The sequence below is a fragment of the Hirsutella rhossiliensis genome, assembly GCF_020360975.1.
Source record: "Hirsutella rhossiliensis strain HR02 chromosome Unknown scaffold00001, whole genome shotgun sequence".
NCBI classification, from domain to species: domain Eukaryota; kingdom Fungi; phylum Ascomycota; class Sordariomycetes; order Hypocreales; family Ophiocordycipitaceae; genus Hirsutella; species Hirsutella rhossiliensis.
The window spans coordinates 5,552,592-5,578,839 of record NW_025408667.1 but is presented as its reverse complement, the minus strand read 5'-3'; the positions used below and the strand labels follow the sequence as shown (position 1 = coordinate 5,578,839).

Genomic DNA, 26,248 nt, shown 5'->3' with positions numbered 1-26,248 from the left:
TATAGTAGATATAGTAATAGCGGTAGTAAGCGCGGTAGTAAGGGTATAGGTAAGAGCGGTAGTAGTAGTAGAGCTATTATTAGCCGCGGCTAGTATAGTATTAATAAACGACTTTATATACTTTAAGAAGGAGGAGCTAAGGGAGGGGAATATAGATATATCTATCGCGGAAGTTAGCGTAATAGAACGTAGCCTCTTACTTTATAAAGTAAGTAACTTACTAGTTAAAATTATTATTATTATTAAGGCTATTATTACTACTATAGCTATTACTATAAGTACTTATTAATAGGGCGGCTTATATAGCTAAGAATAAACTACGTCCTAAGTAAAGTAAAACTTACTTATTATAGCTATTATTATATTTAAAGAAAAAGAAGAAAGAAGGAAAGAATAAAAGGGGGGGGATACCGCTTTATATACCTCTTAGTAAAGGAAGATACCTAAGGCTAAGGGGATAGGTAACCTAAGGCTTATATATATCTAGGCTAGCCGCCGGCTACCTAAGGGTATATATAATAGGTTACGCCCTTATTTAAATAGCCGGCTAGCTAATAAGTATAGAGTTAGGTTCCGGCTACCTAAGCTAATAAGTAAGGGGATAATAGGGCTAGTAGGGCTAGTACGATTAATAGGAAAGGGTAAGGTAGAGCTAGTAGTATAAGGAGCTTAAAGCTTAATTATATAAAAGCTATTAATAAGGTAGCGCCGCGCTACGCTAAAAGGAGGGCATTATATAAGAGTCTTTAACTATTATAGGTTATAGGCTTAAGCTATAGCTTAAGCTATATAGTTATATATAAAGGGCCGGATCCCATATATATATATATAAGCTAGCTATATATAAAAGAGCTCTATATAGCTTATTAATATTATCTTATAGATAGTACTTATATATATACCTTTACTTACTTTATAATAAGGAGTAAGAGAAATACTAATATTAATAAAAGGTAAGTACCTTATATTTTTTTAGCTATTTCTACTAAACTAGGATATTTCTTTTATAGTCTCTTAGCTAGCTAAGTATAACTAGAATCCTAACCCTAAGTACTAAGAAGTAGTAGATAACCCTATCTTTTATCTCTATTTAAAAAGATTATATAGTTTATACTTAAGAGGAAAGGGAAGGAAACTAGCTACTAAAATCTTTCTTTATTTAAGTAATTTATTCTTTATAAATAGTTCCTTAAATAGAAAGAGCTTATAAGGGTATATTATATTCCTTTTTAAAGGATCTATTACTTAAAGAGCTTTAAAGTAAGAAACTATTATAACTTTAAGTATAAAGGTAAAGCTACTAGCTCTTTTAAAAGTATTAAAAAAGCGATTTTCCTTAGCTAGCTATATATATCTTTATAACTATAAATTATATCCTTATTATTTATAAAATATAATAATATATAAACTATATAAATTCTTATAAAAGATATAAAGCTATTGCCTTAGCTATAGTATATTAATATTTACTAGTATTAGCTATACTAAGAGGTTTAAAAGGGACTTATTTCTATCTTTTAAGTTTTAATAAACCTAATAAATACCTTAAATTCTTATAGAAAACTAATAAGCTATATTAATTTAGTATTAACTAGTACTATATATAAGAGACTATACTATAGCTATTACTATAGTCGATACCTTTATAGCTTTATAATAAGAATAATAACTATAAAGAGAATTTAAAGATTATCTATAAATATTATTTACTTATAAGTACTATAAGTATATTTTATAGATATTATACGTTTACTTAGATTATATAATATACTTCTAGATAAAAGTATAATATAACGCCTTCCTAGTTAGGTTTAAAGGATAAGTACTTTTAAAACCCTACTTAAGTATAGAACTAAACTATTAGAAAATTAATTAACGCTACTTAAACGACTAAGTTATATTATTAAAACCTAATTATAGTATATTACTTAAATACTATAATAATTATAGTTTATTAACTAAATATCTTTTAAAGATATATAAAATCTATAAATACGCTAAGATAAAAGAATAGTATAGCGTTACTTACTTTAAGGTATTTAAACTATTAATCTTTTAAAGGCTTATATAATAAGTTAAATATAGTAAAAAATATTATTATAAATATATATACTTAAACTATAAAGTTTATAAATATAAAAAGGTATAAGTATAGTATAAATAATATAATAGTATACTAAAATATTACTAGTAATATATATAAAGGCTATAACCTATATTTAACTAAGGAAAACTTAATATAAAAATACTATACGAAAAATAAAAAGATGCTAAATAAAAACTTAACCTTTAGTATAAAAATAAATAAAATTATAAAGTATAGTATATAATTAACTATAAAGTAGTATAATATAAATAATATAGCGTTAAGAAATAAGAAATCCTAGATTAGCTATAGGAAATTAGTTTCTTTAGCCTTAATATAATACTATATAATAAATATATAAAGAAATAATATTAATAATAAATTAATAAAGAATACTTTAATAAAATAAATAAAGACTAAGTAAAAAATAAGGTATACTATTTATAAAAAGGCTATAAACTAGCACGATATAATAAGATCTAAGGACCTTATATATAGTAATAGTAAGCTATAGTAACTAAATAGTATTAGATATTTAAATCGCGGGATATTACGCGCGTATACCTTTAAACTATAGTATAATAGGTAATAACGTTTTACCTAGAGTTATTAATCGTTACTAACTTATATAAAGATATAAGAAAGATTTATATAAACTTATAGATATTAAAGGAGAGGTATTTAACTATAATAACGGAATTATTAATATAAAGATTAATTACCTTAATATTAATATCTAGGGCTATAATAAATAAGCTAATTTTAATATTATAAATATTAAAGAATATAACCTTATATTAAGATTTCTATAGTAATAAGAGAGCAACCTATTAATTAACTAGAAAACTAGCTAGCTATATTAAAATAAAGATATAAGTTTCTAAGACTAGTAGATTTAAAAGAAAGTAAATTTTTATAATAATTTAGCTACTAAATAAGATAAAATAGATAACTATTTAAGTAAATTATTATAGGCTTTAGTAATATAAACGAAAATAATAACTAAACTAGTAAATATAATAAAATCGATTAATAAGACCTATATACTAATTAATATAGCTATATAACCTAGTATTTAATATAAATAGAATAAAGGATATAATATAAAGATCTAAAGAGTTATTACTACTTTAAGGAAAGACCTTAAATAAATTAATAAAGAGCTTAAGTTAAGAGAAACTAGCTCTTAAAAGAAAAAATAAAGCCTATAAGATAAAATAAATAATATCCCTTAGGAATACTAAAAATATAATAAACTCTTTAAAAAAGAACTTAAGATAGGGTTACTTAAATATAGCTAATAAGACTATAAAATTTATCTTAAGTATTATAGGACACCTTATAGTCGATAATCTAAGTACTTATAATAATATCGGCCTCCCTTCTTAAGGCTCCCTATAAAAGAAGGAACCTAGAAGCTACTAGGTAAACTCTAGGAAATTACTTAGAAATCCTAGAAATAATAACTAAGCGGATTATATAGATATTTTATAGAGATTTCCCCTAAGGATATATTATACGGGAAATATACTATAATTTCCTAAGTAATAATAGTTCCTTAGGAATTATACTAATATTTCCCTAAGAAATTACTATACGGATATAGCAGGGAAATTATAGAGAAATACCTATGCCTACTTAGGGAAAATACCGGGAAATACTATTAATACGCCGTACTACTATCGCACGATTATAAGGTTAAGATATTACTTAGTTAAAGCCCTAAGTAAGGTCCTACGCTCGCTATAGTATATATAAAAGATAGAGAACCCGCTAGATCTTAGGTAGGTAAAAAGAATATAGATAGTTATTACTACTCTTACTTTAACTTATAAGACTAGTAGCTAGTTCGTATTTAATACGTATAATAATATATAGTAGCTAGTCTATATAATACGTTTAATTATATATAGTAGCTAGTTTATTTAATTATTTATTAGACCTATACTAGATCTAAGTAAACGGTAAGGTTAATATACTAGCCCTATACTAAGGGACTAGTATATAATAAATAGTAGTAATTTTAATTCCCTTAACTATTTATTCTCTTAAAGTTTATATTTAGTAGAACGGAAGATAAAGAATAAGGAAAGGAATAAGTTAACCTTAACCTATAAACCCCGATATCTTCTTAGGAAGAAAGCTCCTACTTATATACTAATAAATACTAGCTTTTTAATCTCTTTTTATAAAAGAAATACTTAGGGAACTCTAGATAAAGGTAGAACTTTAACGTATTAAAGCTTAAGTATTATAAAGCTTTTATTAATAGTTAGAAAGATACCTATTTTAGGATATTTCTTATTAAGTGCCTATAGAAATAAAAGATAGCTAGATTACCTACCTTAGCGGTAGGAATAACGCCTAGAGGAATTAAGAGTAGAACTTTTATAATACGACTTACTAGCTTACCTAGCTAATCGTTAAAGCCTATAGGAACGAATTAATAACCTAGAATACGTTCTAGTAATAAGGTAATATTAGCTATAAGTAATAGAGCTATATAGAAATTAGTATAGTATAGCTTCTCCCGCCTTACCTTAACTACCTCTATTAAAAGGATAAAGCCCTAGAGGTTCGCTAAGAAGTTCGCTAAACTACGATAAATAAAATAAGAAAGAACCTTTAAATAATACTACCCTTAATAGTACGTTCGCGATAATAACCCTAGCGAGCTAGCTAATAAGTTTAATTATAAAAGAAGCTCTTATAAGACTATTAGTAAAAGCTATAGTAAGAGATACTAAGGATAATACTACTATAAACCCTCCTTAAGCACCCTTAGTATATATTAAACTAGAAGATATAAGGAAGTTTAACCCCGCTAGCCCCTTTAATATAATATTTAACGTCCTTAAAGAAACTAAGAAAACGATTATATATAGAAGTATCGATCGATTTATCGATTCCTTAAAACGGGTAGCTATCTATAGACTAGAATATACTAATAAACTAATAATACTTATCCTTAGTTTACTCCGCGGAACCGCTATTAAATAATATTCTAGCGATCTTAGCGAATCTAACTAAGCTATACTTTATACCCTAGACTAAGGATATACTACTTAGTATACTAAACTATAAAAATACTTTACTATCTAGCTAAAAGTAGCTTTAAGATCGTTATAAATAAAACGATTTACTACCTTAGATATTATAAATAGAGCTAACTTCTATAAATAGATATTAAAGCTCTACTAAAAAGTAAAAGTAGTACTATACTTAAAATAGTACCTTACTATACTAGTCTATTAATAACTAAACGTATTATTATAAGAATTATTCCGCTAACTTATTAGTCTAGAATTATTTAATACCTAGATTAATAACTATAAGTAACTTATCTTATAGTTAGAAACTAAGCTAATAGTTAGGTTATAGGGAAAGATAAGTAACGTAGTAAAAGGACGCGTATAAAGCGGGTTACGCGAAACTAAGAATAAGACTATAATAAACTCTACTTTATTTATAGCTAAACTAACTAGCTAAAAACCCTAGGAATAAGGATAATTTTAATAGAAAGGAAATATAAAGACTATATTAAGATAGAATAATCTATACTAGGTAAACGTAGGCCTAGTACTAAACTAGTTAACTAGTCCTTAAACTAAACTACGGCCTTAGGATTCGAAACTAAAGGAGGGCTCTTAAGAAAACCTAATTATTATTAACCTCGCCTATTAGCTATACGCGGTACTAACTAATAACTAAGGTAGGATCTATCTTTCTTAGGAAATATAAAACTAGATCCTATTTACCTAGGATAAAGGGCTAGAAGATAGTAATACTACCGCCGATATAAGAGAAGAAACTAAAGAAATAAAAGATAAGATCTTATTTATTCCTAATATAATAAAAGTAGAACCTATAAGACCGAGCCGTTCGCTTAGAATACTAAGGAACTAGCTAACTATAAGAGCGGCGCTATAAACCGAAATATCGGATTTATTAAAGCCGTCTTAGTTTATATACGCCTAGGTATCTATCTTTAAAACTAAAGGCCTAGACTAGCTATTAAACGTATATATAGACTCTAGTATAGCCCGCTCTATAATTAAGGAAGACTAGCTTAACTACTTTAACGATATAACCCTTAATATAACCTAGTAGGTCCTATTATCTAGTATAAGGAAAAGCTAAACTAAAGGTTAGGCGACCTTAATAATAAATATCTTAAGGAAATAAGGAACGGGATTTAAGGTTAGATAATTTACTATCGGCGCCTAGGTAGTCTAGACCCTATCTATAGGATTATTACTTAAATAAGATTTCTTAGTACTAAATAAAGTTAATATCTTAAATTCTAAGGGAATAATATCTATTAGCTTATATAGTAACCTAATAGTTATAGCTCGCTTAACTTAATAGGGCTATACGATCTATTATTAGGTTATATACTAAGCTAACGTCGACGTCCTTATATATAGGATAAAATACCTACTAGCGTAGATTAAGGACGTATTAAGGGATCGTAACCTAGTATTCTTTCTAAGAGACTTATTATTAGCTTATAACTTAATCTAAGGTATAACTCTAGTTATAGTAGTTAATACTACCGCTCGCCGCGTTAGATTTAAGAAAGGATAGTACTTAAGAATACTAATAGACCTTAGCAACGAAATATAGTTTTTATAGATCGACCTACCTAAGGAAACCCTAGCTAGGGTAACTCTAACTAAAGAGCTAGCTATATAAAAAACTATAGAATATAGCGACCTATACTAAGTTATTAACCTATTAATAGAAACCTTAGAGGAAGGGAGCCCTAAGTCTATTAAAGGGGAACTCCTTTTATAGATATATAGATAGACTTTAAACTATAAGATTAGGATTATATAAGACTATAGCCTCCTAAAAATAACTACTTTAAAGGACGTTAAAATCTATAATTAAGACCCTATATTTATAAAAAAGATCTAATATATAGTTACCTCCTTCTTAACCTTATAAAAGGACTAAGGTACTATTAAGGTCTACTTAGACTACTATATACGTATTTCGCTAATAGAAAATTAGTACCTATATAAACTAGCGTTTAGGGCTTACCCGCTTAGCTAGAAAGATAAGGTATTAATTAACTAAACTTATAAGGACCTATACTAAAAGGGGCGTATAAAATAAGCTATAAAGGTAACCCTATTCGCTTACCCTATATTTATAGTCTAGAGAACTATATATAGTAACGAAAAGGGCTAAATAATAATAGACCTATACGCTCTTAATAGTATAGCTATCTTAGACGCTTACTTAATACTACTTTAGGGAGATATAATATAAAAGCTATAATGGAAACGCTTTATTTCCGCTATAAACGCTTAGTCTTTCTTTTATTAGTTCCTTATTTATAAGGAGTATTAGGAAAGGTTTATAGTAATTAGCTATAAAGGCTTAAAATAACTAACGGTAGCTTTAATAGGATAGAAGAACTTACCTATATATATTTAAAGATTAATAGACTAAATCCTCTAGGAATATATAGAATATTCCTTTAAGTATATTAATAATATCGTAATATACTTAGATATAAAAAATAACTACGTTTATTACCTTTAAGCTATCTTTTAACTCTTTATAGACTATAACCTAGCCTTAGCTAGATCGAAATTATTCTTAAGCTACCTATTTATAGAACTATTAAGATTTTAAGTTAATAGTATTAGCTTAATAAATATTAAAGAATAAGTATAAGTATTATAAGATATAGAGTTTCTAAATACCTTATAAGTACTAGAAAAGTAGCTTAGCTTAGTTAACTAGCTATAGTACTTAGTAGCCTACTTCTCTTAAAGGGTAAAGGCGCTCTAAGTTTAGAAAATAGTAATACTTAAAGAAGTATAAGATAGTTAAGCGCTACTTAAAGGATTAGTAAGGAATAGATATACCTTTAAAGCAACGTACTAACCTTCCTTAGTAAAGGAATAAGCCTTCTAAGATATTATAAACGCTCTTATAGAACTAACGCGGCTATACTATTTCGACCTATAATAGCTATTATTCTTATAAATCAACGCTAGCCGTAAGCTAGGCTTTATAGTAGTAGCTTTCTACCTTATACTAAGGGTAGACTAGAACCTAGGAAGGACCCTACCTTAAACGAGTATCTAGCTAATCTTTTACCTTAGTAAACGCTTAACTAGCGGAGAACTTAAATACTAGCCTACTAAACTTAAAGTCGCTTATCTTTCCTAGGTATATTAAAAGCTCCGGTTATATATTATCTCTACCTTACTATTAAAGGTCGTTATACTAACTAACTATACTACTATTAGCGTAATATTAAAGTAAATATTACTATTTACTATTAATATAAAGACTAATAATTAGCTTATACTCGCTTTATAATACCTTAGCTAGTTTCCCTTAAAGGTCTACTATATTTTTAGAACCGCTAATATCCTTACTAATATACTATCTTAACTACTATCTATAATACCTAGGAAATATAAACCTAGGGAATTAGACCGCGTTTAAGAAGATAAAGCGCTAGTTAAATATATATATATAGTTATAGAATCCTTTATCTAACCTAACTTACGCTAGAAGATCTAGGGAGTATATATAGAAGAATTAAGGTAGGCCGGTATACTAAAGTAGCTTAAAAATAATAAGTCTTAGGTCGGTCTCTTATTTATTTAGCGGAATAGGTTACTTTACTTAGTTAAGTTTAAAGGTCGTTATTAGCTCTATATCCCTATTATCTATACTAAGGAAATTATCGCTAATAACTATATACGTAAATTTTACCTTAGATAGTAAAGGATATAAGAGGAGTTATCTTTTACGTTCGCTATTACTAGCCTTAAGAAACTTATTAATAGCTTTATTAATAATTATAACGCTTACTATAAGAACTAAACTAACTAGTTAAAGGCCCTTAGTAAGTTAGTTTTAATTACGTCCTTAGCCTTACCTTTCTATATAATCGCTATAGATTTCGTTATAAGACTCTTAGACGTCCCTATAGACTAAACTCTATAGATACTACCTATTAAGGTCTACTATAATATACTATTAATAGTAACTAATAAGTTCTCGAAAATAAAGCTCCTTATCTTAGGCTATAACTAGTTTACTATAAATAACTAAGCTAAGGTACTATTTATTAAGTTAATACGCTATAACTAAGGGATTCCTACTTAAATTATTTTTAACTAAGACCCTAAGTTCCTTTTAGCGTTTTAGAAAGGACTATAGATAGCGTATAGGTCTAAGTTACTAGTATTTATAGCTTAGTATCCCTAGACTAACGGCTTCTTAAATTAACGTAACTAAGTAGTTAAAACTACGCTTTAGTTCTTTATAACTAACTTCCTATCCTATTAATAGGTTAATATATTACTACTACTTTAATTTACCCTTAATAACTCTTACTCTATAGTAATTAGTACTTTTTTAAGCGAGCTACTAACTAAGATATAGATAAATAATAGTAAGCGATACCTTAAAAAAGGCCCCCTATAAATAAATAAGGAGATACTCTAAGACTAAGCTAGGATCTTAATCGCTTTAGCTTAGGTAAGAATAAAAAAGTAGTATAATATAAAGCACTAAGTACTAAAGTTTAAACCTAGAAACTAAGTATAGCTCTAGCTAGGGAAAGGATATAGTATAGCTAATAGATAGGTAGTAAAGTTAAAGGAACGCTATATAAGACCGTTTAAAGTCTTTAAGCGGATTAGCTATTTAGCCTACTACCTTAACCTAGCTAGATCCTTAAATATCTACGATATTATTTCTATTATATAGCTATAGCCGGCTAAATAACTAGACGCTTAACCTAGCTTAGAACCTAATACTAACTACTAAGAAGTCGAAAGAATCCTTAACTCTAGAACTTATAAATATAGCTAAGGGACCGCTTATATAAAATACCTTATTAGTTAGAAAGGCTAGCTAAGTAGCTATAATTCCTAGGTAGCTACTAAGGATATTATTACTAAAGACCTTATTAAAGAATTTACTATATAGTAAGGAGTATTATAAGGTCGTATTACCTATACTTAGAAGCTCCGCGCGCGCGCTATATAATAGTATAAGCCGCTATAGCTAAGGGAGAAATAATAGTATATAGTATACGCTATTACTATTCGTTCTCTTAAAAGTCTAAGGATAGGTTAACTAGCTAATAAGTATTAATAGGCCGCCCGCGGCGAACGGTAACCTAATTCTATATTTACCTATATTTATTTTTATTTTAAGAACCTAATTTCCTTATCCTTTTATACTTTATTTTCTATACTAAACCGCGCCCTTCTTATACCTATATTTAAGGTTCCCGCTATCTAGGGCTATAAGTATTATAGTAAGGACTTAGTATTTCGCTAGTATTTCTCTAACTAAATCTACTGCTAACTACCGCGCCTAAGCTTTAAGGGATTCCGCTAAGTAATCTAATTATATAGGAATAAGGTAAAGCTCCTCTATAACCTTAAGTTTAATATAGCTATATTTACTAAGTAGAAATAAGATAATTATAGTATATATACTAACTACCGCGACCTTCTTATAAGAGAAGGGTACGATCTTAATATAGGCTTAGTAGAAAACGGTATATATTATACCCCTTTATCTCTTCCCCTAGCTAAAGCCTATAATCTATATAAACGTAACTAGCTATACTTCTTTATACCTTATAGTATCGCTGCTTATTATATTACTACTATAACTCTTATAACTACTTAAACTAAGGTAAATATAACGTTAACTATCTAACTATAGTAGGTCGGCGCTTCCTATTACTTTATTTCTAGTACTTTATTATATATTCGCTTCGATAACTATACCTTATTACTATTAAGCTTTAGTAATTTATCTAGCGACTTACTACCCTTAGTTTTAGGTATTATAAGGAAAACCCTTAGTACCCCTTAAAACGCCCGCGGGTAGTTTGCCTTATCGTTTAATAAGGATAAGCTTCTTCCCCTATCGCTATATAACTTAAACGGAGCTATCTTCCTTAATAAAACTAAGAGGATAACTAGCGCCCTTAAAACCGCGTAGATCGCTATTATCTTAGCTAACGTCGTTAATAAGCTCCTATTTAGATAGGTAGCCTTTATAGACGCTAAGATACTTAAAATCGTCGCTACCGTTACTAGTATAAAGTACTTCCCTACCTATCTAAAGATATTTAAGGCCGCTACTATAGAGGAGCGCGAGGCCTCTAGTATACTAAGAACTTATAAGTTTAAAGAGACCCTTAAGCGTACCCTAGCTAAGACTAGAGGATCTAGTATAGTAGACCTTATATTCGACGAGCTATTAAGGAACTTATTTACTAGACGCTTACTTACCGCTACCGCGGCCCCGCCCTTTACTCCCTTTAAGCGGGCTAACCTATTCGCTAAGGAATAAGCCCTAATACTAGTCTAATAAAAGCTTAACCCCTTCTAGGTTCTAAGCTATAGAAAGCCTAGACTATTCCTTATTATACCTTTTATAGTATACTATAATAACCTAGGCGATACCGATAGCTATATAAGTATTATCTACTCTAGGTTAAAAGCGCTAGTCTATAAAGCCCCGGATATAGCTATAATCTAAGTAAATCTATTCGCCGCTATCTATAAGGAGGCCGATACCGACCTCTCGCTCGGCTAGTACGCCGCCCTTACTAGAGTGCCCGCTAGCTTTATTTATTAGTTCGCGTTCGCCGCCTACCTCTTAAATAACTCGCCTAAGCTCGCTATAGCTTATTAAAGAGCCGCCCGCGTTAGCCCCCTATATACGCTAGCTATAGCCTGCCCCTATATAGCTAACGTAATAGCTTATTTTAACTTATTAAACTAAAAGTTTACCGACGTATACTTAAGCGGATTCTAGAACCTAGGCTTAATTATATAGGCACTAATAGTAGTAATCTATAACTAAATTCTAGCCCCTCGCGATAGACTAGCTATAATACTCTTAGTAGAACCGGCCCTAAATAACGCCTATAGCGTGCCTATTTATAGAGCCTCTAATATATAGGATACCCCGGCCGATATACTAGTAGGCCCTAAGGAACTAATAAAAGAGGAGGCTAAGGAGGAAATCCCCCGCCCTACCCTTACCCCCGCGGTATAAAATAGTCGGTTACTAGGTTAGCCTCGTAGTATCCCTAGCCTTATTTATTTTATTACTAGCTTAGCTATAGAGCGCCCTTAGTTATAATTAGTTTTCCCTAGCTTAGCTATACTATACCCTTAGCCCTACTTATTTATTGCCTTAGTTTAGCTACTTAGCGCCCTTAGTCTTAGTAGTATTTTACTCCTAGCTTAGCCGCCTCGCGCCCTTAGTATTAGTTATACTAGGTTGCGTTCTAGATAAGAGACGAGTTATTCTTTATATTAACCTTAGAAATCTACGTAACTTTACTACGATTTCCTATTAGCGCGACTCTTACTTAAATACCGCGGGAGACTAACGGGGATATCGGTTAATTCTTTCGCCCTAGGTATTTATTATAGGATACCCTATAGTCGATAATCTAGGTACCTATAACGATATCGGCCTCCCTCTTTAAGGCTCCTTATAGAAGAAGGAACTTAGAAGCTACTAGGTAAACTCCGGGAAATTACCTAGAAATCCTAGAAATAATAACTAAGCGGATTATATAGATATTTTATAGAGATTTCCCTTAGGGATATATTATATAGGAAATATACTACGATTTCCTAAGTAATAATAGTTCCTTAAGGATTATATTAATATTTCCCTAAGAAGTTACTATAAAGATATAGCGGGGAAATTATAGAGAAATACCTATACCTACCTAGGGAAAATACTAGGAAATACCGCTAATATACTATACTACTATCGCACGATTATAAGGTTAAGATATTACTTAGTTAAAGCCCTAAGTAAGGTCCTATACTCGCTATAGTATATATAGAAGATAGAGAACCTATTAGATCTTAGGCGGGTAGAGAAGAATATAGATATTTATTATTACTCTTACTTTAACTTATAAGACCGGTAGCTAGTCTATATTTAATACGCGTAATAATATACGGTAGCTAGTCTATATAATACGTTTAATTATATATAGTAGCTAGTCTATTTAATTACCTATTAGACCTATACTAGATCTAGGTAAATAGTAAGGTTAACGTACTAGCCCTATACTAAGGGACTAGTATATAATATTAAGGATAGAATAACGCTAACGTTTTATAAGATCTATAACTTAAATAAAAAGTAACTTTAAACGCTATATAACTACCTTAATAAGGATCTATAAAAGGGATATATATAAATATTAATATCTAAAGTAAGCTACTTAGTTATATTTATTTTAAAAAAAAGTAGTAAGATATTATTAGTTATTAACTATAAATACTTAAACGATATTATAATAAAGGACTAAATACTATTACCGCTTATATTAAAACTATAAGATTAACTATAAAGTAAAAAATAGTTTATAGCCCTTAATCTTAAAGGCGCCTATAGCTTAATATATATAAAAAAGGTATATAAATAGATAGTAGCCTTTAAAACGAAATTTAAACTATTTAAATATTTAATAATACTATTTAGACTTATAAGTATACTAGCTACCTTATAATAGATAATTAATAATATCCTATATAAATACTTAGATATCTTTATAGTAATATACCTAAATAATATTTAAATCTTCTTAGATACCTTAGAAGAATATAAGGAATATATTTATAAGGTACTTTATATACTTTAAAATATAAAGTTATTAGTTAAACTAAAGAAAAGTAAGTTCTATATATAAGAAGTAGACTTCCTTAAATATATAATCTTATTAAAAGAGATATAAATATAATAATATAAGATTAACTTAATTAAAGAATAGCTAATATTAAAGAACGTTAAGGATATATAAAGTTTCCTAGGATTTATAAATTACTATCGACGATTTATTAAGGATTTTAAAAAGATTATTATTATAAAAAAGATATAATAGCTTATTAAATATAAGCGATAGCATTAAATAATATATATAGTATATACGATATACCCCCTTAAGGAGGCCGGGTTAATTCGTCTTAGGATACCTAGATATCTTAGACTATAAAGGGAATTTTTATATAGGTAGGCCGTATACTAAAACCGCGCGTAATTACGCTAGCAGGACTTAAACTACGGGCCTTTAGGTAATACGCGCTAGGCTAGCTAAAAGAAGTACGTATATAGTTACTAGGAAGTTCCTAGAGGGGTAACCCCTCCGCCTAGGCTTATAACTATTATAAAAAAGATAGAGCCGCCTATTAAATATAAGCGATAGCGTTAATTAACGTATATAGTATATACGATAATTATAGTACTATTATACGACTTAATAGAAAAGGAAAAAGAATTTATATAGGACGATAAAGCTAATAAAGCTTTCGAATATATTAAAACTATAATTATATAAGAACTAGTTTTAACTACCTTTAATCTAAAATAATAAATCGAACTTAAAACTAATATATTAGACTTTACTTTAGGAGTATAAATCGGATAAAAAGATAATAAAAGAAGACTATAATCGATTATATTTTATTTAAAGAAGCTATATAGTATAGAACTTAATTACCTTATCTATAATAAAGAATTCCTTATAATTATTTAAGCTTTTAAAAAAATTTAATACTACTATCTTAAAAGTAAGTATAAGGTTAAGGTTTATATAGATTATAAAAATATCTTATACTTTATAATAATATAATAGTTAAATAGATAATAGATTTAATAGGCTAAATACTTATTAGAATTTAACTATAAAATAATCTATAAAAAAAGAATAGAAAATAATTAAGCTAATACCCTTAGTTAATAAAGTAACTATAATATAAGAGTACTTATAGTAAAAGGATAGCTCTTAGAAATTAATAAAAATAAGAACTATTAGTAATAATAGCTAAATATAATATTTAAAGTATAACTTAATAACTTAATATACTAAAAGATCCTAAAATAGATAAAAGAATATAAAGTACTAAACGGATATAATATAAAATATTTAGAAGTTTTAATATATAAAAATAAAATCTAGATACTATTAAAGTTATAAAATAAAGTTATATAATATATATATACGTATCTAATATATATATACTAAGGAGTTTAAGGAATACTAAAACGGATTAAATAATAATATAACTTTTTATAGCTTAAAAAAGTAGTACGATAAGTTATTAAAGAATATAAACTTTATATATAAAGTAAAGCTAAACGATATAAACTATATAGAGAATTATAACCGCTACTAATACTAGAGAAACTATAGAATTTAATAGCTTTTTAACTATATTATAAAGCTACTACTATTAAAAGAACCTATATTTAATATTAAGTATAATAGTATATTTATTATTACTAATAGATTAATAAAGTATAAATACTTTTTACTATATAAAGAAGTAAGTAATATAAAAGAGCTAGTAATTATAAACTATTAAACGAGATTTTCTTTAATATAGGAAGTATATTTATAGCTAAATTTTAGTAAGCTCTTATAGTATAATTAAGAACGAAATATAAGCTTAGTATAGCTTATTACCTATAAATAGATAAATAAATAGAATAACTTAACTAAACGCTTAAATAATTTTTATAATATTATATTAGCTATAAATAAAATAAATAAGTTAAATAGCTATTAATAGTATAACTAGCTTATAATAGCTTAGTTTTAGAAATAACTAAGCTCTTACTAGTATATACTAATTATAGATATAACCTAGAAGTATTTAAGGTTACTTAATAAGGTTTATAAGTAAAATAAGTAATACTATAAGTAGATTAGCTATAAAAATTATATAAAGAAAGATAATAAGAACTTTAATTTATTAGAGAATAAATATCTACTTACTATAATCGGAAAGGATTATAGGGACTAATCTTTTAAGAAGGAAATATAGTCTACCTTATATAATAAAATATTAAAATAGAATAACTAAGTAATAAATTAGATTTTAAGAAACTTAGACTATTTAAGGTTAAGAAAGCTATTTTAAAAGTTAACTATAAACTTTCGCTACTAATAATAATATAGATATACTTAATATTTTATATCTTATTAATAGAACTAGTATTATAAAACGCTAAACTATAGGAAAAAATTAACGTTAACGGCGATTAGGAATATAAAGCTAAATAAATACTAAATATAAGAAACTAAGGTTAGTAATAAGAATACCTTATTAAATAAAAAGGATATAGACTAAAGAAAAATACCTAGGAACTACTTAAGTACTTAACCTACTATAGTTCTCTGCTTTAATAGTTTTACTAAGCGAACCCTTACTTAGAAATATAAGGTTACTAAGAATAGTAGCTTAGTTTAATACGTCTAAGGTATTAAACGATTAAACCTTACTAATAGTAATAGTTTACTTATTTAATAAATAAACTAATTTATCTTAAAAAGAACGCGTTATACTATCTTATTTATTAATAGCTTATATACCCTATTAAAATAACTTACTACCTTAGTTTTTTAGGAAACGCTTTTATTTCTTAATTTAAGCTAAGCGAGCTATTACTTCCTTTAATACTTCTTTTACTTTTCGTTCGTCCGAATTAATCTTTTACTATTAATTTATAATATAATAAACTAAAAAAAAAGGAATATTAGTAAAAAGAATAATAAGGAAGGAAAGGGATAAAATAAATAAGCGGACGCTATATTATAACTATTATAAGAACGACTTATAAAGGTATATTTAGAATACTAATTAAAACGCTTGCTAACCTTATAAGTTAAGCTTAACCGAATATAATAAGAGTAAGGTATAATTTTAATACTATAGATCTTAGTCTAAGATACTAGCTTTAATTATTAATACTATTTATTAAAATTATAAGAATAGGATTTTTAAATATAACTAGATATACTATTAGTAGTATATCCTTAAAGGATAAAAGAATAAAGAATAATATACTTATATATAACGCGATAAGGGTATATTTATATACGGCGGCTAAGGTAGTAAGTCTTAAGGGTAAGAATAAAAAAATAAAAGGTATCTTATTATAACTATAGTTTAGTAAACTATAGGGACTAGTATATATTATAAGAATATATAATATAGGGAGTAAGGAATATTAAACGGACTAACGGGCTAATTAAGTTTAAAGTAATAGGTTACTTTAGTGCTTTAACGCTTTATAGCTAGGATTATAGGATCGCTCTAGCGCTTTAGCGCTCTTAGGCGATAGGATTACTTAGTGCTCTTAGCAATCTAAGGAAGCTCTTAAGATATATAAGGAAGGAATAGAATACTCCTTTAAATAGATAGCTCGATAGTTTTTAATATTATAATTATTACGATCTTTATTACGATTTATCTTTAATTCCGATTACTTAACTACTTAGTTATAGTCTATAGTCTATAACCTTTAATATATTACTAATATAATATACTTATTATTACTTAGACTACGCCCTATTATATCTATTAATATAAACCCCTTAATAGGTTTATCCCTTAGGAATAATACTAGTTATTATATAAAGAAGGCTCCCTTTTATATAGGACTTTTCCTATTTAAGCCTTTATTCTTTAAGTAGGTCTAAAAGAGCCTAGGGACCTAAAAAGGTCCTTATATTCCTTAAGTAAAAAGATAAGTATAAAGCTAAGAACCTCCTTAATATACGCTTACTAGCTTAAAGTAATATTAGCTATACCCTTAAAGGGTAAGTTATAGCTAAGGGGGTATATCGTAAAGCGTAGCTTAATTTTATAGTTCTTAAAGATATCCCTTAGTAAGAGGGACCTAGGAAGCTAAAAGACTAAGGTAAAAGAAGGAAGAAAGAGCTAAAAGGAGGTATAGAAAGGAGAGTAAGGGTAAGAGAGGAATAAAAAGTAGCGATAGCTTCCTATAAAGGTAGTAAGAAATAAGATAGATATACTAGTAATAGCTAGAAAAGAAAGGGAAAACTAATAAAAGGCTTAGTAGTTAAAAGGATATTAATAGCTTCTTTAAGTAGGATCTTCTTTATTAATTATAATATTAAAGGGATTTAAAAAAGGTTATTAAATAAAGGAAAAATAAATAATTAAAGTAATATACTAATTACTCCCTTACTATAACTACTACCTTTATAAGAATTAAATAACTTTACCCTACCTATCTTACTCCTTACTTTTAATTTTACCTTTATATATTTTTATATACTTCTTATATCTTTTTTTATAAGAATAATAGAATTTATAAGGTAATATTAAATACTTCTTTTATAAGTAATTAAATAGATAGAAAAAGTATATAAAGCTATATTATTAAGCTCTTTAAAATAGTTATTATATTTAAATTAAGTTAATAGGATATAATAATAACCTTATATATAAAAGTAAAACTTCTAGCTTTATTATAAAGGTCTAAGGAGCTTATTACCTTTTAATACCTTTATAATAAATTAACTCTTAATATAGATACTAATCTTATAATTTAATATAATAGTAAGTAGACTATATAGCTAGTTATAAAGGAAATTATTAAGCTAGTTATAAAGCTTTATTATATTAATATTTATTATTATTAGCTTTATTATAAGATTTAAAAAGGTACTATTTATATAGAATAAGTATAAATAAACGAAATAATAGCTAATAGGCTTATAAAGCTACTTTAAGAAGTTAAATTTACTGCTTTTTAGTATTAGCTAGGTCTTATAGACCTACTTAATAATAACTAAGCTAGCCCTAGTAGTAACTAAAGCTCTTAAAAGCTTAAGGGGTACCTAAGGCACCTCCTTCCCTTACTAAGTATAGCTAGTAACCGTTCTTTTATTCTAAAAAAAGCTTATATATATAGCTTAAACCCTTATACTCTCTTTTATAGAACTTATACCTTAATATAGTAATTTCCTTTACCTTAAGACTATTAATAACCTTTAGCCTTACCTTTAATATTAATAAATATTAAGCTAGTAAGTAGCTATTAATATATATATATTATTATTAAGATTATACTAAGGACCTAGCTAAAGTATCTAAAACTTTAATATTAAATAAGAAGGAAAAACTAAAGTGCTTAAGGGAAAACCCTCCCCTCTTTTAATATAGGTCTACCTTAAATAAGGTCTTAGTAATAGTATATTAGAAATTTACGCTAGCTATAAAAAGCTTCCCCTACGCGCTTATAGTTTAGCGTAGGCCCTTTTAAGCTATAGCCGCTTCTATCCTAAGCAGCTAACCCTTATAGTATAGTAGTTATATACCTAGGAAGTCTACTAGCTATAACGCTAAAGTTAGTTTAAATCTAGCTAAGGGTATAATTAATTTTTAGTTAAACTAGTAAGCTACGCTAACCTACTTATTAATTAGCTAATTAGCGCTTTTAAAAGCGCTTATAAATATACTAGTAGTCTAGCCCCGCTATAAGTAGGCCGGCCTAGACCTCGCCTACTTAGACCTAGTAACGAATTTATTAGGACCTCCCTTTAACCTTAGTCCGGGCCCCTTAACTAGGAAAATAAAAACCTAGGGCCGATACTAGTAACTTAATAAGTATAGCGTAAAGCTAGTATAATAACCTAACTACCGGCCTAGCTAAAGGCTAGTATTAATAAAAATTAGCCTGCTAAGCCTTATAGTAGAAAAATAAAGTAGAGCCTAAGAAGATATCCTTATAAGATAAGGTTAAGGATAATTATATAATTAACTATTAACTAAAAACGCTTATACTACTAATTAACGCTATATACCCTATATATATAAAAGACTTACTTTTTAAGGTTACTTTATAGCGGGGCTAACGCGATTTTAACTAACTAAAACGATACCTATAATAGCCGGTATAAGATTCCTATATATTATAACCGCGACCTAGCTTTAGGGCGGACTAGCTATAAAAGAAAGGAGGGTTTTACTCTAAGTACTTTAGTTTTTCCTTCTTATTTAACGCTAAAGTTCTAGATACCTCTAGATAGGTTACTAGTATAATCTTAATTAATTAACCTAAGCGGCCGCGGCCTAAGCTTACTAGCTTAAGCCTAGGGTTATAGGTAATAGTCTCTTTTTAAGGGCTATCTTATAGGCGCTTTTATTCCTTATAGTTATTATATTATAGCTACTTAGCTATTACTACGTTAGCCTATTAGTCTATTAGCTAGTAAGGTAGGTAATATTTAGTTACTAGGCTAGGTACTAGTATAGGTCGCTCCTAAGTAGGGCTAGCTAATTAAAATTTAGTTAGCTAGCTTTACTAATTAAAATTCAGCTCTCTTTTAACTATATAACTTCTTAATTAAGGGTATAGTAGCTTATATTTACTGTCTATTATATAGTTATTAATTACGCGCTTCTAGCTTATATATATATACCTACCCTCCCCCTTATAGTTTTATCTTTACCTCCTCTTACCTCCCTATCTATTATTTCTTATATAGGCTTTATCTTTTACTTACTTTATTTCTATATTCTTAGATCTTACTTATACTATATCTACCGCTCGCTTATTACTATATAATATCTAACTAAGAAGCTAGCTTAGGTAGTAATAGCTTACTTCCTTTTAATCCCTTTTTATATAAGAAGGTCGCTACTATAGTAGGTTTAAAGCGCTCTATCTTATATTTTATATATATTAAGCGCCTTATTAATAAGCTTACTTATAAGTCCTTTACTAGCTATTAAAACTAATCTTATAAGTATTAATCTTAGTTCTATCTTAGGTTAGTCCTACCTTTAGTACTTTTACTAACTTTACTAGCTATAACGGCTAAAGTATATATTACTTTTATTAACTTTAACTAGTTCTATTATTAAGTAAGTATCCTTATCTTACTATAATATAGTTTAAGTTTAGTATTAATCTATATTTAGATTACTTTTAAAAGTAAGGTAGCTATATATACTTTTTATTAAGCTTAGTTTAAAGTTAATAGTCCCTCTTTTATTTAAGGTTTAGTTTAAAAGTATCTTTACTACGCTACTTTAAAAACTTATATTTATATTAGTTAAAAGGCCCTTACTACTAAGGGTAAGGGCGCGTTAAGTAAGTCTACCCTTAGTATAGCTATAATTACTAATAATATTAAGACCTTACCTTAGCTTTTACTTATTTTATAAATAATACCTACTATATATATAAGATCCTAGAAAAGTACTTAGGTAAGTTTAGCGATACTATTAAGACCTTAGCCTAAGTTAAGCTTAAGTCGCTCTTAGCTACTTAAAAGACTCTTATAATAGTTAATAATCTTACTAACTATTTCTATTTTATTACTAGGGATAACTATAATAATAAGAATAGTAGTAATAATTATATTAGGTCCTCTCTAGCCTTAGCCCCTTTTAGTAAGGGGAAGGGTAAGAGTAAGGCGCTTATTATATCTAAGGCTTTATCTAAGGCTAAAACTAAAGAGTCCGCCGCTACTTTTATCCTTATAACTATCTTAAAGTTAGTTTAGGACCTTACTATATCCCCCTTTATTAGCTCTATAAGAAGGAAATCGGCCTTTATCCCCTTACTATATAATAAGCTTTTAGCTTCTTACCTAGCTTCTAAAGTACTACTATAATTATACTATAAAACCGCCCTAGGAAATATAAAACTTAAGTATAGGTATTAAAGATTATAGCTAGTTGCTAAACTAAGGCTAGTCTATACTTTTTAATAAACCCTAAGGGGACGCTATTTAAGCTTACTACTTTCTAGCTTACTATCTTACTTAGTATTATAAAGATATTAGCTAGCTTAATCTATTAGTTAACTATAGGGGTCGCCTTAGCTATAAGCTAAGGTAGCCCTTAAGTTATATTAGCCTTTAGTAAGAAGAACTTAATAGCTAGTATTTAAGCCTTCCCTTTAAAAGTTTCTATTAATTAGTCCTTACTTTCCTTTATTAGTAGTAGGATATAAGTTAGTTTTAATAATAGCTTACTATAAAGCTTAGCTTACCTTTTTATATTTTAAAGCTTAGTATTATTAATACTAAATTCCTTTAAGAACTTATACTAATAGGCCTTCCTTACCTTATAGATAGTTTACTTCTAAGCCGCTATTACCTTATATAGGTCTTCTTAGTTTACCTTACTTTTTTCTTACTTATACTTCCTCCTTACTTTCTTAGCCTCCCTTATTACCCTTCTTACCTTTAAAGTAAACTATATATTACCCTTAAGTAATACTTACTCTTAGTATAAAACTATAGCTATCGCGATTAATACTAAGGTAGTAAAGATATAGTCTAGGTCCTAGTTAATATCCTTTAGCGTTTAGAGCGTTAGCTAGTATAATCTTAGCTAGGACGTAGTCTTAGCTTTAACTAGCTTAGCTTCTACTTCTTTCTACCTTAGGGCTAGCTTAAGCGCTTAAGCCTAGGTATTAATTTATATTATAATAGTCTAAGGGATATAGTCTAACTTAGTTAGGTCTAGGTTAAGCTTAGTATACTATATCCTAGTCTTTAATATTACCTATACTAAGTTAATAGTACTATCTTTTTAGCTATAAGAAAATCTTATATAATCTTTTTTTAAGGTAGTAAGTTTAAGATATAGTCTTATTACTTTTTATATAAGTTATATCGTACTATCTAAGGTTTTATTATATTTATCTTAAAGTAAGTAGTAGATATTAAAGTCTCTTACTATTACTATAAAGTACTTTAAGTTAATTACGCCTAGGTCTTATAATACTTTAGTCCTTATAGCCCTTAGTAATAAGTAAATCGCTTATAGTTTAGTACTATTCTTAAAAGCTACCTTACTTTAGTTTAGTTTAAACTAAGGCGACTATATCCTTAGCCTAAGCTTCTTATATATATATAGTATATACCTCCCTTCCTTATAAACTAAGCTATAAGGCGTTGCTTTAAGGGGTAGGGCCCTGCTTCTTAGTATAGCTTTTACTTTCTATAGTACTATTAAGTTAAAGCTAGCTTAGTAGTAAAGCGCTAGCTATACTAGCTTATATCTCTTTTATATATTCTAAAATAATACTTTTAATTATATATAGGTAAGGTTAAGGTAAAAGGGTTTATTTATATAAGGAGGGAGGCGCTTTATCTCTTAGCGCTTTTTTATTTACTATACTTATAAATATCGTTTATACTTAGTTTAGCCTCCCTAGCCTTACTAGCTAGTAAGTATTTTAAGCTTAACCTCTTATCTTAGCGCGGTCTCCTTAGTCCTTACTTTTAAACTATAGTTAAATTAATAACGCCTTAGGTTTTAATAGTAGGTAATACTTAGTACTTAGTATATTCCTAGGTATTTATAAACTATTAAGGTCTTTATAAGTAGTTTTCCCTTACTTTTTACTAGGCTTTACTCGTTATAAGGTAGGTTTAAGTCTATAATAAGTAGTCCCTTAAATATAAGATATAGTTATTAAGGATTTTACCTTTCTTAGCTTTATATTTATCCTCCTTTTTATTATATATTATACTCTTATATTAGCTATAAAGTTATATTAATATTTACCGCTTAGTAATATAGCTATATCTATAGTAATTATAGTACCTTAATAGTTAAACTAACTTATTATAAGGTTTATATTAAAAGATTTATACTTTAAGGACTAGACTTAAGTTATAAAGCTTATTAGCCTCCTTTAAGCTATTAACCTTAATAAGTATAGTTATTACTATTAATATCTTAGATTAAGAGTATAGCGCTTAAGCTTAAAAGACCTTAACTTTATTCTCCTTTATAATCTTATAAAGTAATTACTCTTTATTTACTATTACTACCTTTAAAGGGATATTCTTAGCGACTACTATATATACGCGGTAGGTAATTATAGCTTCTAGCCTAAATATAGTCTTAACCTAGCCTTAGTCCCTTTAATAGGCTCTTACTAAGGTATTAAATATAACTATAATATCCTTACTTTAAAGGCGCCTCGCTACTATAGCGCTTATAAGCTTTAAGGCCGCGTTTATTACCTTTACTATATCCTTCGGTTTATAGCTTAGGGTTTTAAGCGGTGCCTTAGTAAAGACTAAGATAATCTTATATTTATAGCGTAGTAAGACCTACTATACTATAGCTTTATATTAAGTTAGTCCCTTAGTCTTAGCTATAATTGTAGCTTAGGTTCGCTTTAAGCCCCTTAGGACTAAAGTAATACCTAGGTAGAGTTCTTCTATAACTACCTCCTTAATTATTTCTTAGATTATTATCTTAAAGCTTTAATCTATATAAAGTACTACTAAGCTAATAATACGTTACTAGCGCGACTCTTTACCTTAAAGAGCTATTTAACTACTACTTATACCTTACTAAACTATACGCTTAAGATAAAGCCCGCGAGTTTATTACCATGCCCCACCCCCCTTTCGGTAACACCCACCTTTCGGTAGCGCATTAGGAAATATCCCCACCAAAACCCATCAATTTCACTTACACCGATTCCAGCCAGCTTTGAAGATATTCACAAGCCGTCACTTGGAGTAGATAGAGGATTGATTGAATTCTACTTTTCGATGGTTGAATGTTTGTACAGGGGTCTGTGGCCTGTGCGTACCTTGCACGCGAAATTACCATCCAACCCCCTAATCTCCTTCCGCCTCCTGACGATGATTCTTCTCGTTATTCCTCCACCACATGACCAAATGACCTTAAAGCGGCCTCAGGTATTTATACGGAGGATATTATAGCTAATGCGATAATTGATGTCACAAAAACGGCTTGTCGCAGTACCGCGCCGCCAAAAGTATGACATACCTCAGCAGTCTATTTCCGACAGACTCAAAGGCCAGGTAGCCCTGGCTGATCAGATCCAGCCTCGTCAACTCTTGAGTAAGTCTCAGGAAGCTCGCTTGGTTTCTTGGATCCTCCGCCAAGAGTCTCTCGGCTATGCTCCTCCACAGTCAGATCCGCGCATGTGTGGAGGCTCTTATGAAACAACTGAACAACGAGCGGACAGTGGGGCGCAACTGGGTCTCTAAATTCATCAATCGCCATCCGGACATCAAGAACAAGCGTGGGAGACGTCAGGAAGCTAACCGATTTAATGCTTTTACGCCTCGTGCGGTTCACTGGTTCTTCGATATCAGGAAAAGAGTATGGATGGATTAAACCAGAAAATACCGTGAATGTTGACGAAGGCGGTATTATGTCTGGCTTTGGTGAGTATTTGGCTTGTCTTTCATTACTTTTACTAACCAGACTCTTTTTCCAGGTTTGGATAGCCTTGTGGTTGGGAATGCGGGCCCAAAACGGAAGGCCCTTCTGAAAGGGCCACAGTCCCGCAACTGGACCTCATTTATTGAAGCTATCACCGCGGACGGCCGTGTCCTTACCCCTGGCATTATCTTTAAGGGCAAAGAACTTCAGAAACAGTGGTTCTTGACGGAATTCGGCAAAATAGCCGACTGGCATTACATAACGTCGCCCAACGGATGGACGGACAACCATATCGCTATTGAGTGGCTTGAGAGGTCTATTTGCCCCAGACGCGACCAGCCGATGCCTCAGATGCTAGACTGATCATATTAGATGGACATGGAAGTCATGCAACGGTGCGTTTCTTTATCCACCTCTGTAGGAATTACCGTTAACCGGGACCAGGATGCATGGATGGCCACATGCTTTTTGAACAACGTTTATTGCTGTTACCTTCCTGCCCACTGCTCTCATGGCCTCCAGCCGTTAGATAACGGTGTATTCAATGCCTCAAGGCAGCTTACCGGAAAGAACTTCAGAAATTGACCTGTTTGACCGATTCTGCGCCTGTTCATAAGGTCAATTTTATACGGCATATGCTAAAGCGCGCGAGGTTGGAATGACGGCAAAGAATATATTGTCCGGCTGGAGGGTCACTGGGAATTGGCCGATCTCACGATCCAAGGCATTGCGGCATCCAGAAATTCACGCGGACATTGTAGAGACGTCTCCAAAGTCCGCGCCATTTTTGAGTTCTGATGATACGCCAAGAAACAGCCGCCAGATTCGCGATTTCGGAAAGAACAAGACTCCTGGCACCCGGAGACGATACGCCGTGATAGCTAGAGGCTTTGAAGCCCAGAACAGACGCTTGCCGAGCACAGCAACAGAATCGCGAAGCTAGAGGAAGAAGTGGCCCGGCTGCAGAGAGGCAAGAGGAGGAGAGCAATTCCGAACCCGAACAGACGGTTCATGACTCTCAGTGAAGCTTTGGTGGCTGAGAAGCCATTCCCCAAATTAAAAGCCAAGAGATAGCCGTTGTGCTGAATTCTGACACAGAGGAGGAGGCGGTCTCAGAGGTGGAGACAGCTTCAGTGAT

At 29.4% G+C, this 26,248-nt stretch overlaps 1 protein-coding gene across 1 annotated transcript; it reads left to right on the top strand.

Annotated features, from left to right (window-relative positions):
* Window positions 1-24,840: 24,840 nt before the first annotated feature.
* On the top strand, window positions 24,841-25,473 carry HRG_00673 (DDE superfamily endonuclease domain-containing protein; the record flags this gene model as incomplete). Its single annotated transcript, XM_044859144.1, has 2 exons — window positions 24,841-25,012; window positions 25,166-25,473. The coding sequence occupies 2 exons, from the start codon at window positions 24,841-24,843 to the stop codon at window positions 25,471-25,473; spliced, it is 480 nt and encodes a 159-aa protein (XP_044725544.1).
* Window positions 25,474-26,248: the final 775 nt, after the last annotated feature.